This window comes from Erpetoichthys calabaricus, chromosome 4 (genome assembly GCF_900747795.2).
Source record: "Erpetoichthys calabaricus chromosome 4, fErpCal1.3, whole genome shotgun sequence".
NCBI lineage: Eukaryota > Metazoa > Chordata > Cladistia > Polypteriformes > Polypteridae > Erpetoichthys > Erpetoichthys calabaricus.
Window position 1 is genome coordinate 189,088,184 of NC_041397.2, and position 18,333 is coordinate 189,106,516.

The following is an 18,333-nucleotide window of genomic DNA, read 5'->3' on the forward strand; positions in this document are numbered from 1 at the left end:
GTACATGTGCAATCCTAGCACAGAGAAACGATGAAGTCAAACACATTAACGCCAAAAATACCGATTAGTTACACGGCAAATTGGTTAAATGCATATCAATAGACTAGGCTGAAACAGTTGGTGGTGATCGTGCAGAACATGAAAACATCAACTTACAATATCCCAAAGAATATCTACAACCGTTAATACCGTCTGGTCTTCCACATCACGAATTACTGTAGAAAGAAGGATGTATCCAGAAAGGTAATGTAGTAAATCTTCCGCGATTAACATTACACAACAAAGGAGATCTTGATATGCCATTCATATTAAAATGTTAACAGTTTCCCGTTAGAATAGCTTTTGCAAAGACAATTAACAAATCTCAGAGCCAAACATTCGAAAAAGTCATTTTATTTAATAGAGAGAAAGAAACAAAATTCAGTCACGGGCAGTTATACGTTGCATTGTCACGATGAAAGTCCAAGCACAGAATCAAAATTCAATGCAATATTGAAGAAAATTTAATTTAAAAAATTGTTTTTACTGAAGTTTTACAGTAAAAATATATGTTTAAAAAGTATTTGCATGTTAATTTCAAAGCAAAACCGAACAAAATCGTATAACACAACGAATAAGTCTAATGCAACATGAAACATAATTTACTTTCAAATTATTACATTGTACTATTTTTTACTATGGTTAATTACTTACTGTAATGTAAAATTGTTCTATTATGCATATGTAACAATTCCCATGAAAATAAAAATCTGTTTAAATTGTACATCTGCATTCCCATATGAGAGCGGCAGAACCACAAAGATGCTAGTGTGTAGCGCAGTCCTGGGGGTTGTCAAGTGAAGTGAGCAGGGGGCAAAGCCACCTAGTTTATTTATTATCAAAAATCTACAGTATTTTAGAAGAGCTTTGCATGAATGTGCCGAAAGTTAAAAAGGAAATGTCAAAGTGTAATTCTGCCTCTTCTGATGTCTAAACAAGGCTGACAGTCTACACCAGGGGTGGGCAAAGTCGTTCCTGGAGAGCCACAGTGGCTGCAGGTTTTTGTTCCAACCAAATTGCTTAATAAGTAGCCCTTATTGTTCAAGTAACACTTCTGCTTCATTTTTACTTTGTCACTCGTTAGGATTTTGAACCTTTATTGCTTATTTTAGGCTTAAACAGCTGTATTCTCAGCTTTTAATTGCTCCTTATTAGCTATATGATTCAAATGACAGAAGAAACCAGCAGTCCTCAATTTAGCTTGTTTCCATTTATACCTGTGTGTATTTATCATGCACTATTTGGTTTAATTAAATTAATAATTAAGCAGCTGGGTTGGAACAAAAATCTGTAGCCACTGTGGCCCTCCAGGACTGACTTTGCCCACCCCTGGTCTACACACAGGACACAATTCACATAATCTGCCAATATGCCAATGGGAGTTATATACAATGGAGAAGCTACAAGTTAGTGAAAAGTTAAAATGCCAACAATGTGTCATTTAAATCCTGTCTACTTTTTGACATGAGTGATAACTTTTTATTACATATTTTTCTATACATTTCCTTTACATTGATAGATATTTACTCAGTAGGCTAAACCTGCATTGTGATGTTTTAAGAAACTATGAAATATTTTCAATATTTTTTTCCCTTAACAAAAGTGAGTTCAATTAATTTTATTGATGTACCTGATAATATTATTCATTTGCCAAACTTCAGACCCTAAGGAAGCAAAATCTAAAACTTAAAAACATGAAAGAATAAACCAAACAAATTCCCAAAGAAATGATGCCTTAACCTAGGCATATTTGTGTCTTTCTATTGTGATAGATTCCAGCTTCCTATGACATGGGAAGACGTTGTAAAACATATCCCAACTCTCATTTTTCTGTGCACAGAATGAGAATTGTTAGCAAAGATATCTTCTTCATAAAGGAACTCAGGTCAAGTCAAGTCAAGTTGGGGAGCATGCACTGGTACAGTGCGTTACCACACCCACTACACAACAAAACAGCTCGGATCCCAGTTGGCAAACCCCCAGGCAGACACGTGGTCCAGTCCCACCCTCCGGAAATGACCCTGTATCTGCTGCAGCCAGGTGTTACGTGGGCGACCCCTTGGTCTGGTCCAACCACTCGGGTCCCCAACAATGAGGATCCTACAAGCTGGATCACCCTCGGGGAAACATGCCACATGGCTGTAGTGTCATAATTGACGCTCCCTCACAGTGCAGGTAATGTGCCTCATTCGGGACTCCATGAGCAACCGCTCATTTGACACAAAGTCAAAACAATGGTACCCAAGGATTTTCAGGAGTGACACAGTACCAAAGGAGTCCAGTCTTCGTCTCAGGTCACTGGATAGTGTCCATGTCTCGCAACCATATAGCAAGACAGGAAGCACCAGGACTCTAAAGACTTGGACGTTCGTCCTTTAGCATAGATATCAGGAGCGCCACACATCCCTTTCCAGCGACTTCATAACCCCACCATGCTCTCCCAATCCATCTACTGACTTCATAGGAACAGTCACCAGAGACATGAATGTCAATGCCAAGGTAAGTAAACCTCTCAACAAGGTTGACACTCTCTCCACAAACAGACATACTGCTGATGGCTGTGCCCAAGAGGTCATTAAAGGCCTGGATCTTGGTTTTTATCCAGGACACTCACAAGCCCAGACACTCAGACTCCTCGCTCAGTCTCGCGAATGGCCCGATCAGAGCCTCCATTGACTCTGCGAAGATCACAGTATCGTCAGCAAAGTAGAGATCTGTGAATCTTTCTTCACCAACAGATGCCCCACAGCCGCTGGACCCCATGACCTTGCCCAACACCCAGTCCATACAAGCATTGAACAGAGTAGGAGCAAGAACACACCCCTGATGAACCCCAGAATCAACTGGGAAAAACGCAGAGGTTCTGCCTCCACTCTGCCAGCACTTACAGTACCAGTGTACAGGCCGGCCGTGATATCCAGCAACCTTGAGGGGATTCCGCAAACCCTCAGGATGTCCCACAGGGCAGCTCAATCAACTGAGTCTAACACTTTATGAAAATCGACAAAGGCTGCAAAAAAAACTCTGCCAATATTCGCATTTGTGCTCCATGAGAACCCTCAGTGCTAGGATGCCATCGATGATAGACTTCTTAGGCGTAAAACCAGACTGTTCCGGTTACTGGTAGGTGAGCAAGTGATGACGGATCCTATTGAGGACGACCCAACAAGGACCTTACCCGGCACTGAGAGCAGTGTTATCCCCCTGTAGTTGCTGCAATCCAGGCAATCACCCTCCCCTTTCCAGACAGGGATGACAAGTCACGTTTTCCAGTCAGTTGGGATGATGCCAGTCTCCCAAATGGAAGCAAAGATTGCTTGTAATGCCAGGAGGACAGTCTTACCACCAGCCTGGAGAAGTTCACCCCGGATACCACAGATCCCTGCAGCGTTTCCTCCCCTCAGCTGGTTTACCACCTATGCAATCTCAGTGATATTGGGTGGTTCACAGCTAATTGGAGGATCGGCCTCAAGAACCATGGACCCAGAGATATCTAACGTCCTAGCCGGAGGATCAGCTTTGAAAACTGCTCAAAGTAGCCAGCCCAGTGGGTCACAACTGCAGTGTCATCTGTAAGGACCGTTCCATCAGCTACCCTGACTATGACTCTCCAAGGAACAGATTTTGGATGTGTGTAATGCATCGATTCCTCTGTAAGCAGGTTGTGGGTCGCAAGACCATAGATGGTATGTCACTTGCTCATAGATTCCTCTAACAAACGCCTCTTTATTTGCCCTCAGAGCCATCATAGCTGTCCTTCTCAGTTCCCGGTACAGACCAGAGTTGCCATGTGCTGCAACTCCTCTCAGTGAAATCCACGGTGCCCTACGAGATGAAACACATCCTTCTGGGAACACCTGTAACACCAACACAACCCTCAGCAACCTTCAGGGTTGAATTCTAAAGGAATTCAACTGTTTGAAATTTCAATCTGTATTCTACTTGTGAATTGGTAAAATAATAAACAACCTCACATAATCAGTTTTCAATTACAATATAAAATGAAAGAAACTGATGGTGCACTGCAATCCATTTCACACCATAGTGACAGACAATTTTAAGTACAGTATATTGACAACAATCTGGACACTTATAATGCTATATTTTATTACCCTGAGATGATGTAAGCATTAAATGAAAAACTCAGAGTTCCCATGAAAAACAGCTCCACTAAAAAGGGAAGAAAGCTTACTACAGGCAGTTTTTAGAAATACTTAGGAGACATCTACTGGTGAATTTGCCATTTATTTTATATTATTTTTGCCTGCATGTACTGTAAAAGACATAAAACAAGATGTGAAAGAGAGCAATGAAGATGCCAGTTCATATTAAGGATTATTTTTGTATTGAATATTAAGTTTACATTTGCTTGAAATAAGCTTTCAAAATGACAAAGTGTTTATTTAAACATTAGGTCCACTACAAAAACAGATTAAACAGTATCTTTATTATTTTTATGTTGTATGATGTCCTTTATGATGTCCTTTATGTCTTAGATTACTTCTCTTTATTGCTTGTGCTCACCAAGTTTACTCTTCAGTAATACCAACTGCATCCTCTGGTTGTCAGGCCTGCCCAGCATTAGGATGGCCTGACAGTGTTCATCTTGCCTGGCTGATTCAAGTTCTTTATGTTAGTGTGGTCATGACAACTGAAATTCATGTGTTGCTAGTGTCACTTTACTAATGCCTGACAGATCCAGTTTCTGATCATTACAAGTAGAATATTTTGCAATTGGGTGGCACTGGTTGATGACCGGGAGGTGGAGGATTTTTTATTTTTTTTTGTTCTTTATTTCACCTTATACAATTTCTTGTATTAGGAATTTGTTAGTTTTCACATACCCCTTGGGGTCAGAGCGCAGGGTCAGCCATTGTACAGCGCCCCTGGAACAATTGAAGGTTAAGGGCCTTGCTCAAGGGCCCAGCAGAGCAGGATCTCTTTTGGCAGTGACAGGGATTTGAACCGGCAACCTTCTGGATACCAGCACAGATCCTTAGCCTCAGAGCCACCACTCCGCCCTAACCTCTTAAAGAGGAGACACCAATAAATCATTAAATAATTATAGCAGATAAATGATACAAAGAACATCTTTTTACAATAAAAAATAAGTACATAAAAATTTTAAATGAAATTTTAAGTAAAGCATGGGCAAACAAAGAAATTTTTAAATAAATCACACTCAAAAAGGCAGGTCCATAAAAAATGCAGAGTTTTTTAGTTGAATCACATTTTCTCAATTGTTTTAATAATTGGTGCTCAAAACATTGTTTTTTGTTTTGCATTCTAAGTCAAATCTTTGAAAAATGAGAGCTATGGGAATGCATTTGGTCTGGATGCAAGGGGGTACATCACAGTATTACCTCTTAGTGTCAACAACTGACAATAAGTCGACATGGAAGGCACGTTACACGTAAGGACCACAGTTCCCAAAATTTCACCACTCATTGGTTACTTGAGCTGTCACCTCAAGTGAATCATAGTTATGTGTTATCCACTGCTCTTTACTCTTTTAGTTCACTTTGTGATATCATCAGCCTAGCCACTATGGCAGTATCACACAACCACATAACATACTATCACACAGCCATATATCAAAGTTAGCTTTTGTTGATTTTAACTGTTTTATAACACAAACTTAAACATCCAAGATTGTTTTAGAATGCCTTTGATTGTTTTTTAATTGAAATCAGAGCACTCAACTGTGTTATTTCTATGTAGAGCAAAAAGAAAGGACAATATACAGTACAGAGTATTGTGCCTGCTGTGGTTTATAATTTTTATTCCTTACCTTAGGTCTCCTCCATTCATGATTGTCATCACTAGACAGAGGTCTGTTTTGGTTTGAAATGCATATGCCAAAGAGACAATGAAACGGCTGTGGACTCTGGCAAGGATTCGCTTCTCAACCATGGCACCCTGTAACATTCAATTATTAAAGACAACAAAGAATATTGATGCTTGTGAAGGAGAACGCAAAATCTCAAGTCTGAAATTGAAACTACTTTATATATATATATATATATATATATATATATATATATATATATATATACTGTATATACAGTATATTAAAGTACATAACTAAAAAAACAACACTTTACAACACAAATAGGCCTTTCCAGACATAGTCAGAGACCTGATCATTGCTAAATATGAAATGTTAGATGTACAACATTATGATGTTCTTGAAAGTTCATCTTTAATATCTTCACGTGTGTATATTCAAAGATATATCCATATGGCTGTCAGAAATATAATGTTTTGAAATGAATCTGGGCAAAACAGGGTACTGTATAGCTATATTAGATAGATAGATAGATAGATAGATAGATAGATAGATAGATAGATAGATAGATAGATACTTTATTAATCCCTAGGGGAAATATGTATATTTACCATATTTAAACTGTAGTCATTTTCTAGGAATACTTGTTTAGGCTGCATGCTTAAATTCTTATTTTAAAACATATATTATTATATATATAATAATATATTAAACATAAATGTTTATGACATTGGGGCGGCACGGTGGCGCAGTGGGTAGCGCTGCTGCCTCGCAGTTGGGAGACCTGGGGACCTGGGTTCGCTTCCCGGGTCCTCCCTGCGTGGAGTTTGCATGTTCTCCCCGTGTCTGCATGGGTTTCCTCCGGGCGCTCCGGTTTCCTCCCACAGTCCAAAGACATGCAGGTTAGGTGGATTGGCGATTCTAAATTGGCCCTAGTGTGTGCTTGGTGTGTGGGTGTGTTTGTGTGTGTCCTGCGGTGGGTTGGCACCCTGTCCAGGATTGGTTCCTGCCTTGTGCCCTGTGTTGGCTGGGATTGGCTCCAGCAGACCCCCGTGACCCTGTGTTCGGATTCAGCGGGTTGGAAAATGGATGGATGGATGGATGTTTATGACATTAGTATATAGTTTAATCCCAGATTGCATTAATTTTAAACTTTTGAATTTTATTTTATGACAATATTGCATAAAATGTATTGTGATATCAGTGCCCTATAAAAAGAGCAGTTGATCAATTGCATCATTCAGTCTCCTACAGAAATTTTTAATTTTTAAATTATAAAGGATCTTTATTTAAATAATGGTGGCATTAAAATCTACCACTATTTTTTAAAGGAACAAAATTACTAACTTGAAAATCTCTGGAGCTTTGCCACAGAGCTGCCTAGGATTAGAAAAAAAGCAACCAGACAAAACTCCTCAGATATCTACTACATCATATCTAAAGACTTTCTATTTAAGTTCAAAAGGCTGCAATTGATAATTAAGGTTTAAACTTTAAATAAAGTATAAAAAAATTTGATGGAACCCATAGTTTTTCAAAGACACTTTTACTCCATTTAGACATAAATTGAAATACTTTATGTCTAAATGCATTAAAATAAATATAGTTACACAGATATTTTGTACATTTGTAGGCTGATGTAAAATAAAAACAAACAAAACAAATACTAAATTTTCAAGGCAAAATATTGATATACAGTGCTTAAACCGTTCACATAAGGAAACCTGCCTGAAATAATTTCTTATAACAGGAGGAGAAAATATTATTTGAACAAGGGAGGGACAAATAAGACTCTATGATGGTAACGTAGCTCAGGCCAGCTCCAAATGGTGGGCTCCAATAAATGTTGTGATAATAATGTCACTGTCATGTTCTTGCTTTTGTTTTTATTTTTTCACAGTTGTTCTTTGGTGTCTAAAAATATTTTAAACATTGTTTTGGTGGTATTAGAGGTCAAGGGATGAAATTGTTACATTAATTTTTATTTCTGTGCATTTTTACTTATGTTAAAAGTGAATTCTCCTTCTACCATGTTTTAGATACTTTGTGTCTATCGTTTCTATGGCTTTTCTATTATGTGGAATCAGCTGAAAGTGTGTGGTGCATGACATCACTAGGTCAAGGTACAAAGGTCAGCGTTGTGCACTTTCTGACTCATGACATTTTTGCTCATGAATTTGGACTACGATTCTTTTTAGTGTTTTTGGTATAGATATCTCAAGTATTTGATTTTCAGATACAAACTTTAGTCTGTTCTTTCAAGACTTTTTTCTCTCCTAGTTCATTTTCCTCTGGACATCTCCCAATTCCAATTACACTCCTCTCACTGCTGCCTTTTCTTGTGCAGGCAGGCACTTCAGGGTGAGAATCTTTCTTGCAAATGATATTTCATATTGTAAATAATACACCATGGGGGCTTCACCAGAGACAGTGTTAGTCTTCTGAACTGACAAAGTTAAAAGCAGGAATCCCAGGAGTGAACTGCTAGAATCCTGCTCTGAAATGGCAACCACATGTAAGCAGGTGTTTCTGGGTGTTTACACTTTAATGTCAGGGTTCAACCAGGAGAAAAGGCAAGAAAATGAGATATGGCCTAGTGGTCCTAATACTTTCAAAAATTACTCTAACCTTGGCTGTTTCCTGCCAGAGCATGCTGGGTTTGGAATCGTTGGTCTTATGTGGTTATTTTTTCATTTAAGATTTACTTGAGTAATGGGACTATTTTTTTAATTATTTTTGCACAATTCCAGGATGCCATTTTGTTTTTGTTTTTTGTCACATCTATTTTGTACATTGTTTATCGTGGCAATGAATCCAGTTGTCACCTGATCAGTACAGGAATTCACAGAAAGTGATGCCACCATTCTGAGGCTATTTAAAATGTTTTCATTCTGACTTACAGTTAGGTCCATAAATATTTGGACAGAGACAACTTTTTTCTCATTTTGGTTCTGTACATTACCACAATGAATTTTAAATGAAACAACTCAGATGCAGTTGAAGTGCAGACTTTCAGCTTTAATTCAGTGGGGTGAACAAAATGATTGCATAAAAATGTGAGGCAACTGAAGCATTTATTTAACACAATCCCTTCATTTCAGGGGCTCAAAAGTAATTGGACAAATTAAATAACTGGAAATAAAATGTTCATTTCTAATGCTTGGTTGAAACCCCTTTGCTGGCAATGACAGCCTGAAGTCTTGAACTCATGGACATCACCAGATGCTGGGTTTGCTCCTTTTTAATGCTCTGCCAGGCCTTTACTGCAGCGGCTTTCAGTTGCTGTTTGTTTGTGGGACTTTCTGTCCAAAGTTTAGTCTTCAACAAGTGAAATGCATGCTCAATTGGGTTAAGATCAGGTGGCTGACTTGGCCATTCAAGAATTTTCCACTTCTTTGCTTTAATAAACTCCTGGGTTGCTTTGGCTGTATGTTTTGGGTCATTGTCCCTCTGTATCATGAAACGCCGCCCAATCAATTTGACTGCATTTAGCTGGATTTGAGCAGACAGTATGTCTCTGAACACCTCAGAATTCATTCGGCTGCTTCTGTCCTGTGTCACATCATCAATAACACTAGTGTCCCAGTGCCACTGGTAGAGGTTGATCTTGGTTTCATCTGTCCAAAGAATGTTTTTCCAGAACTGTGCTGGCTTTTGTAGATGTTCTTTAGCAAAGTCCAATCTAGCCTTTCTATTCTTGAGGCTTATGAGTGGCTTGCACCTTGCAGTGCACCCTCTGTATTTACTTTCATGCAGTCTTCTCTCTGTGGTAGACTTGGATATCGATACGCCTACCCCCTTGGAGAGTGTTGTTCACTTGGTTGGCTGTTGTGAAGGGGTTTCTCTTCACCATGGAAATGATTCTGCGATCACCCACCACTGTTGTCTTCTGTGGATGTCCAGGTCTTTTTGCGTTGCTGAGTTCACCAGTGCTTGCTTTCTTTTTCAGGATGTACCAAACTGTAGATTTTGCCACTCGTAATATTGTAGCAATTTCTCGGATGGGTTTTTTCTGTTTTCGCAGCTTAAGGATGGCTTCTTTCACCTGCATGGAGAGCTCCTTTGACCGCATGTTGTCTGTTCACAGCAAAATCTTCCACATGCAAGCAACACACCTCAGATCAACTCCAGGCATTTTATCTGCTTAATTGATAATGACATAACGACGGACTTGCCCACACCTGCCCATGAAATAGCCTTTGAGTCAATTGTCCAATTACTTTTGAGCCCCTGAAATGAAGGGATTGTATTAAAAAAATGCTTCAGTTGCCTCACATTTTTATGCAATCGTTTTGTTCACCCCACTGAATTAAAGCTGAAAGTCTGCACTTCAACTGCATCTGAGTTGTTTCATTTAAAATTCATTGTGGTAATGTACAGAACCAAAATGAGAAAAAAGTTGTCTCTGTACAAATATTTATGGACCTAACAGTATGAATCCTTCTTCTTCTTCTTCTGTAGCCATTCTCACTTTTATATGGGGTAGCTGTTTTTTTTCCTAGACTTCTCCAACAGAGGTTTCTGTGAGTTTTTTTTTGCCTTTCCAGATGCCACTATGCATCCATGTTTTTGAATTTAGAAAAAAAAAACAAATCATTGTGGTAGCTAGCATGAACATTTCTCAGTGTGTTAGGACTTTATATATGGTTAATTTTAGACAGATTTTTGTTAACATTTTGGGTTTTGGTGATTAGTTTTCTTTTGACTGTTTGGTTTTTGACCTTGGCTTTGTTTTTCACATCTAATGTTTGTTTTCATCTTCTGTATGTTAATATATACTCAATAGCTACTTTATTAAGTATGGCTATACAGTACACAGTAAGACTCCCTTTGGCTCAAAAAAACATTGAATTCTTCAATGCATGGATTCAGTAAGGTGCTATAAACATTTACTAGATATTTTGATCCATGGCATCAAGGGATTCCAGCAGATTTTTGGGCACACATTCTTGCTGTAATCATCCTATTCTACTGCATCCCAAAAGTCTTCTATTGGATTAGGCACTGGATTAACCTGAGGTCAGTATTACCGCTAAGGCTTTAAGTATCTATCTGAAATAAGGTCAACTGCAGCTGATACCACCAGCCTAAACTGTTAACACAAGGCAGGTTGCATCCTTAGATTTATACTGTGCTTTCCAAAGCCTGACCCAAACATCTGCATGTTAAAGAAGTCATGATTTGTTAAACCAGGTGGCCAGTTTTGAATCATCCAGTTTTAGTAATCAGGTACACAACGTAGCTTCATATTTAATTTCTTAAGCTGATAGAAGTAGAGACTGGCATGGTCTTCTGCTACTATTATCCATCTGCTTCAAGGGCCAAAGAGTAATAAATACAGAGGTCATAATCTGCACACCACTGCTGTAAAGAGCTTTTACTGGAGTATTTGTGGCTTTTCTGTCACCCTGAACAATTCTGGTAGCTCTTCACTGACTTTTCTTTTTAATAAGATGTCTTCACTGGCATTCATCGAGTGCTTCTTCAGTTATAATCCTAATCTCTGTAAATTTAGAAACTAAAAATCAAAGGCAATACTGGAACCCTAACATTTGGCACCAACAGTCGTACCTCAGGAATGCTTTCCCCCTATGATTAGTTGTCAAAACTGACAGATTTTTACTTATTAAGTATGAAGTAAGAAAAAGTGTTATGTGAGTCACAAAACACCAACTTTGAATCAGTTACTGCAATATAGGGATAATCTAGATGCAAAACTTCACTCCCAGATGTTGTATTTTCATTAAGAATACCAATTATTTTTTATGTAATTGTCTTCTAAGGTTGATTTATATAAAAATACTAAACAATACAAAATATCAAATATTCAAGGAAAAGATTATTTATATTTAACAAGCCATTCTTCAGGTCTTTTGTGAAGGAAGCAAAGGCCAGTGTAGCAACTTGGTTGGGAAGATATGCTAATCTAACTACAAACAATAGTGAGCAATGTTGTGCTCATTTGGTTCCTGAACTTTCCATGAATAATTGTTTCCCTTTTACTAATACAGATGTATAATTAATATTGTGAACAAAATGAATATTTGATTCAATTTATGTGTAATGGTGCTTGAAATAAAGCCTTACACTGAAGCTTATTGTCAGATGCAAAGGCAATTCATGCACTACAATACAGCTTAGGCACAAAATGGTAAGCATAACCTCAAGATAAATGTGATTTTTTTCAATACAAATGCATAAGACTTATATCTTATGCATAAAATTATAGCTACCACATATTTAAGTGTAGTTTAGGGATGATGCCATAGTACGTTTGTTATATGATGCTGCCCCAGTGCCTACATTTGACACAGCATAATAGAGAGACAGATGCACCATACAATTTAGAAAAGTGAAAATATGTGCTAAACGTGCATCTCAATTTTCCAGCATATATTTATCATACTCATATTCATATAGTAACAATTCACTGCATGTACTGTATTGTCATTCTCTGACACACCTAGTCTTCATAATTGCTCCATGTTTAAGACATATTTAATTTAACAAACATATTACTTCTTGTTTAAAAGATTCACAAGAGACAATAAGTCAGCTAACACAATCGAGTTGAGTAACACCATATTGAATTTGAAACAAAGATATTTGTAAAATATTCTTAATAAATGAAGCAAAGTAAACAACAAAAAAAGTACTTTGTCATCCAACATGGCGACAGGTCTGAGAATGGCATCAATTGTTTGGTTGAAAATGCTTCTGACAAATTAAAACTTGTGATGGAGGGTCTATCTTATGTAAAAATAGTGTAAAGGCATGAATTATGTGTTTTGAGATAACAAGATTATATATCAGTTTCCTGTTTAATGCAATGTAATGTTAAGTATTGCCACAAAAATCAATAATGTTCTCAACCCTTATTTAGAAAATGAAGCCATCATAATAATTCTTTCTCAATCTTCTGCTAAATTTTATATGTAATTGAAATTAATTAATCCTATTTTCAGTGATTTGTTAGCGTTATAACAAAGGTTCAGTCACTTAGCTTCTGGCAAATACTGTAAAAGCCAAAATATCTATTCTTTAAGTTCCTTCTTACATTGTTTTCAGTAATGTCTGTCTCGAGAGCCCCTCTTCACTAACTACAGATAATTACTTGGTGCTGGTCTGGCATGTATTGGTTTAGTTTCAATTATGTAAATCTTAAACTACAGTCTAAATATTAAGAAATAATCAATCTATACATAAGCAGAAAGGAATATTTTAGGATATGGATTTTATCCTTTGAGTGATGTCTATTTTTTTAATTTAAACAGTATATTCTGAGGATCATTACATAATAATATTTCCTTGAATTATTTTAAAATCAGTGGTTGGTGCTTTGGAGTAAAAATGGTTTGGATTCACTAATTCAGGGTTTAAAAGTATAATGCTGTATTGGATAGCCTTGCTACCTCACAGCTCCATGACTCTCTGTTCCAGTCATTATAGAATTTGTGTTTTTCCCCCCATCTGTGTGGACATTTGTGAGAATTCTGATTTCTACCAATTTCAAAAAGAATATATTAATTAACTGTCATCTCTAAATTAGCCCATTATGAATGAGTGCACCCCATGATTGACTGCAGCGCCACTCAAAGTTGGTTCTTGTCATTTGCCATATGCTGGTGAGATAAATTCTGACACCCATGACCCTAAAATTAGATTAAACGGCGTAAGCAAATGAATGGATGGATAATCTGAGGTTGGGTAAATCCAGCACTGGAGGGCCATAGTACTGTAGGTGTTGCTACTGAATACTCCAGGCCTAATTAGCTTTCTTGTTGACTAGTTTGCAGTGTCTTTGTCATGTGAGGTATGTCATTGGTTCTCTCTTTAGTTTTCTAACATTTTAAATAAAAAAGTACAATTAAATAATAAGTATACAATTATGTCAATAAACTCTCTTTGGGAGTAAGATTCACTTACACTGCACAATAATTTTTTTGAAAAGTCTTGCTTCCTGAAAAGTTTTTGCTGATTGTGACAGGTACCTACTGGGTATGCACAAATATAGGAACTCTGAGAAATAGACATTTATATGTTTACTGACAATAATGTATTTAGTCATGTTTATGTTTCGCATAAGCTATTAAATTCAACAGATTTAAAAGTGTTTTGCTCCTGATTTTCTTTTGTATTCAATATCTGGTGCATCACATTGCAGTGTCCAACAGTAGTCAGGAAGCATTGACAGATTCCAGTTGCCCTGGTATTGTTCCTCCATTGTAGCATTGTCCTGATGAAACCTTTCACTGTGTTCATCACTGACAGCACTGAGATTTGCAGGGAAGAAGTCCAAGTGTGAGTGGAGGAAATGAATCTTGAGTGACATGTTGCACTTCATTGTCTTGTATGCTTTGAGAAGTTTGTCTACCAGCTGAATGTAGTTTGAGACTCTGTAATTTCCCAGAAAATTGTCAACAGCGTCTTTGAAGGCTTTCCAGGCAATTTTTTCCGGTCCAGGTAACAGATCTTCAAACCTCTTGTCACTTGTAACATGTCTGATCTGGGGGCCAACAAAAATGCCCTCTTTGATCTTGGTGTCAGTTCTTCTTGGCAATATCTGTCTTAAATAACGAAAACCTTTGCCTTCCTTGTTCAGTGCCTTCACAAAATTCTTCATGAGTCCCAGTTTTATGTAAAGAGGAGGCAAAAATATCTTTGCCGGGTCGACAATCGATTCATGTGCCACATTTTTCTGTCCTGGAACTAACTTTTTACGGAGTGGCCAGTTCTGTCGAGAACAGTGCGACTCTTTGGCACGACTGTCCCATTCACAGATGAAACAACAGTACTTTGTATAGCCAAGCTGCAGTCCTAGTAACACAGCAACGACTTTAAGATCTCCACAGATATTCCAGTTGTACCTGCTAATCTGGACGTGCTTTAGCAACAGTTCCATATTCTCATACGTTTCTTTCATGTGTGCTGCACAGCCAACAGGTACTGAAGGATAAACGTTGCCATTGTGTAGCAGAACAGCTTTCAGGCTCAACATTGATGAATCAATGAAGAGACGCCACTTTTCTGGGTTGTGATCACAACTCAAGACCGAGAACAATCCTTTAATGTCACAACAGAAACAGAGATTGTTGACTTGTGCAAAAAATTTGGTTATATCATGATGTCGGCCTTGAAACACAGACGTTTTCATACCTGGTGACAGCAAACACCATTCCTGCAGTCTTGAATCCGGCAGCTTGGCTTTTGCTTTTGACAGACCCAAATCTCTGACCAAATCGTTCAATTCAGACTGTGTTATCAGATGTGGATCACCTGATGAGCACGGTTCAAAATCTGGGTCAATGTCACTGTCAGTACCCTGCATTGCAGTTTCTTCATCTGGTTCGTCTAAGGACCAATCCTCTGGTGGTTTAGGAATTGGAAGACTGTCATCATGTGGCACGGGTCTCATTGCTGAGGGCAGATTAGGATATTCAATTGACTTCTTGTTTTTGGCAGAGAAACCAGACACATTAGTCAAACAGAAGTAACAGTCCGTCACATGGTCTTTCTGTTCTCGCCATATCATCTGAACAGCAAACGGCATTGTCTTTCGAGTGCCTCTGAGCCAGGCTCTCAGACTGACAGCACATGTCGCACAGCGAATGTGAGGCACCCATTACTTGTCTTGATCACCAGTTTTGCAGCCAAAATACAGATGATAAGCTTTCTTCACAAGAGTAGTCATCCAACGTCTTTGAGGCACAAGTGTATATTCGCCACAGATATAGCAGAATGTATCGCGGCTGTTACGACATTGACGAGACATATCACCCGACACCAAAACGTCTATAGCATCAAGCTTACTTACGGTATATTGCTACAGATGCTATACTTTACTATACCGATACTATACATACACACTGACTATCTATATTAACCAAATGAGCTGGATCGGTGTATGCAAGCCACCTTTATAGCATGCTGAGACAGCGTCAAGCTCGTTCAGACCTGCCCAGGCATTTCCAGGATATCAACTTCCACAGAACAGCTTCCAAACTGGCCTGATTCCATGCCTGGACATGCCCAGGCTGCACAAACCGTTGTTGATAAGTCATGTACGGGAGCGAAATATTCATGATCAGCACCCAAAAAATCTATAAGAAACACCCAAAAGTGTTTAAGAAGCAAAAACATTGTTGTGCAGTGTTATCTTTGACACCTACCAAGTACCAACTGGCAGACTTAATATTGTCCTCTAAATTAGGTAAAATATTAAATGATTTACACAAATTGGATAAAACTGGATAATACCACCTATCCTTATTTTTTAACATAATTGGTCTTGAAGAGCCAGGGCTTGTCCTATCAGCACTGGATGCAGCCATTTAGTACAACATACTGGGGAAAAAGCAAATCTGTACAAGGATGAAAATACTGCAAGAACAGGTTAAAAATTAACATAAACCCATATTGTATTAAGTGATTGACCAAATTAAAAACCTACTGATCCTTATACTATTTTATCTTCATATTTCACTGTCTTTTGTATAGCTACTTTAACAGATTATTGTTTTATAATAATGTTCTCACAGTGCTATATGTTACTTGTAGAAAAAAATGCATTATTGTGTGTCATTCTTTGAAAGTTAATAATTCTGCATTCTTTTAAATGAGACATTATTGGATGTTCCTGGCTACTATATAATAAGGAAATACTGTATATCATTGCATTTTTTATTTGTTAAGCTAAGACAAGAGAAGATCAGTATCAAATACTTGACTGATCCTATGACAGCATAGGCATGAAATATTTTAGTGAAGGTAACTTGAATGATGTATAAAAGTTATGTGCATACAGTTTATCTGGAATATTTAGAAATACTGTAGAGAGCATATCACAAACATGTTGAGCATTCTTTGGCCAAGTGTTTATGCACTATGTACTGCATATAAAGTACCAAATAACAATTTCAGACTTACTTAATCCAGTTCAGGGTCAGAAAAGGCTACAGTCTATCCAATAAAGACTGGGTGCAAAGTAATAGCCAGCAAAGCTCTTTACAGCTTCCACTGGTTCACATGTTAACAGAAAATTTAAAATTGCTAAATGATCGTACACACACACGCACAGCTTGCTGACTTTACACAATGAAAGTGCTGACATATATGAGGCAGCAATATAGTATATATGTATTAATACTGTATTTAAGTCAGGATAAGTGAAATAAATGTGAGTGCAAGCTGATATAAATGTGTGATTCCAACTTACTTCATAGCCTTTTCTCTTTTTGAGCCTCTTCTTGTTGAGTTTCTTGCAGGCATAAAGCTTCCCAGTGGCTCTCATCTGTGTCGCAGACACTTCTCCAAAACCCCCTTTTCCAAGAACCCTAAAGTCGAGGAACCAGTCCTCACCAATGGGTTGTGACTCCAGCCATTTCCACTGAAGGAAGCGCATGAAATACATAGTGTCTTTATAATTCAAGAAGGGAGCCTCTTTTATAAAAGCGAGAGTGCTCTCCAGGACTTCTGTGAAAAGATCATCCTTGGTGTCCTGGTGGTCCAATTTTATATTTGCAATGGTGTTCTCCTCCAGATAGGTGCAGAAGTACCTTCCTCCAGGTTCCAAGTACCGAGATATAATTTTGGTAGCTTTCTGCACCCGTGCTGTGTCCTCTGCTGTGTCATATTCTTGAATATCACTCCAGATCTTGGATGCTGGTCTGTACTCTGGTACTGTTTCCAGATACTGCTGAAAGAGCAGCTTTCCAATTGGCTGCTTGCAGCATATGTTATCAAAATCCAAGTTGATGCTATCCTTGAGATCCTCACATTTTGTGATGTGAGGTAACTGAAGCTTGGCACGATACTTTTTGTCCCGTGAAGCAGCAGCATTGGAGTTACCATCAAAACTTCCTCTGGCGGTGATATATGCAGAATTGGCTACCACTGTCTCCAATCCCCCGATGTCCATTGCAGTATGTTGTCTTTGCACTGAGTCACCTACGACATTGATACCTGGCCATAAACTGACTGAGCGGGGTAGTCAGTGGATAAATGAAGGAGTGATGTGATCATCAGCTGGTAACATTTTAGAAGTTATTAAAATATTAAACATTAGTCCTTCAGAGGAATTGTCTTGTAATTAAAAGGGTGTGCTCAGAGTAGAAAGAGAATTTGCAGTAGAAAGCATGCATAGATAACCTAGAAGGACTATCAAGACCAGAAAGGTAATCCTGACATTAAAAGATATTATTGAAAGGTTTAACACAGGAAGTAGACAAATGATTGGGAAGGGAGCTACTCCCAAGTCAGCACTTTCTAAAAGCCTAATATGCTTAGCAAGTAATACCCTTATGTCACATGCTGCTTGCTTGTCTTATAAAACACATGCTTACCTGTCCCAACATTCCATTCACTCCTGAAGTATGGGCTCTCAATTTAAGCAATAGCATCTTTTTGCCATTCTCATATCACTTCACGTTTTTCTCAAGTCACTAAGCAAATTATTCCAGCATGTGGCCACAACATAAATGGGTATAAATAAACACAAGGTGTGAAAG

The 18,333-nt window shown here is 38.0% G+C and overlaps 1 protein-coding gene across 1 annotated transcript in view; it reads right to left on the bottom strand.

The window, feature by feature from the left end:
• The window catches only part of grk1a (G protein-coupled receptor kinase 1 a), a 36,893-nt gene extending 18,883 nt beyond the window's left edge, over nt 1–18,010 (bottom strand). Inside the window, exons 1-2 of the mRNA XM_028801308.2 lie at nt 17,043–18,010; nt 5,831–5,958 (exon numbers count right to left, since the gene is read on the bottom strand). Coding sequence (XP_028657141.2) covers nt 5,831–5,958; nt 17,043–17,744 — 830 coding nt within the window. The 5' untranslated portion in view covers nt 17,745–18,010. The remainder of the gene's footprint in view (nt 1–5,830; nt 5,959–17,042) is intronic.
• Nucleotides 18,011–18,333: the final 323 nt, after the last annotated feature.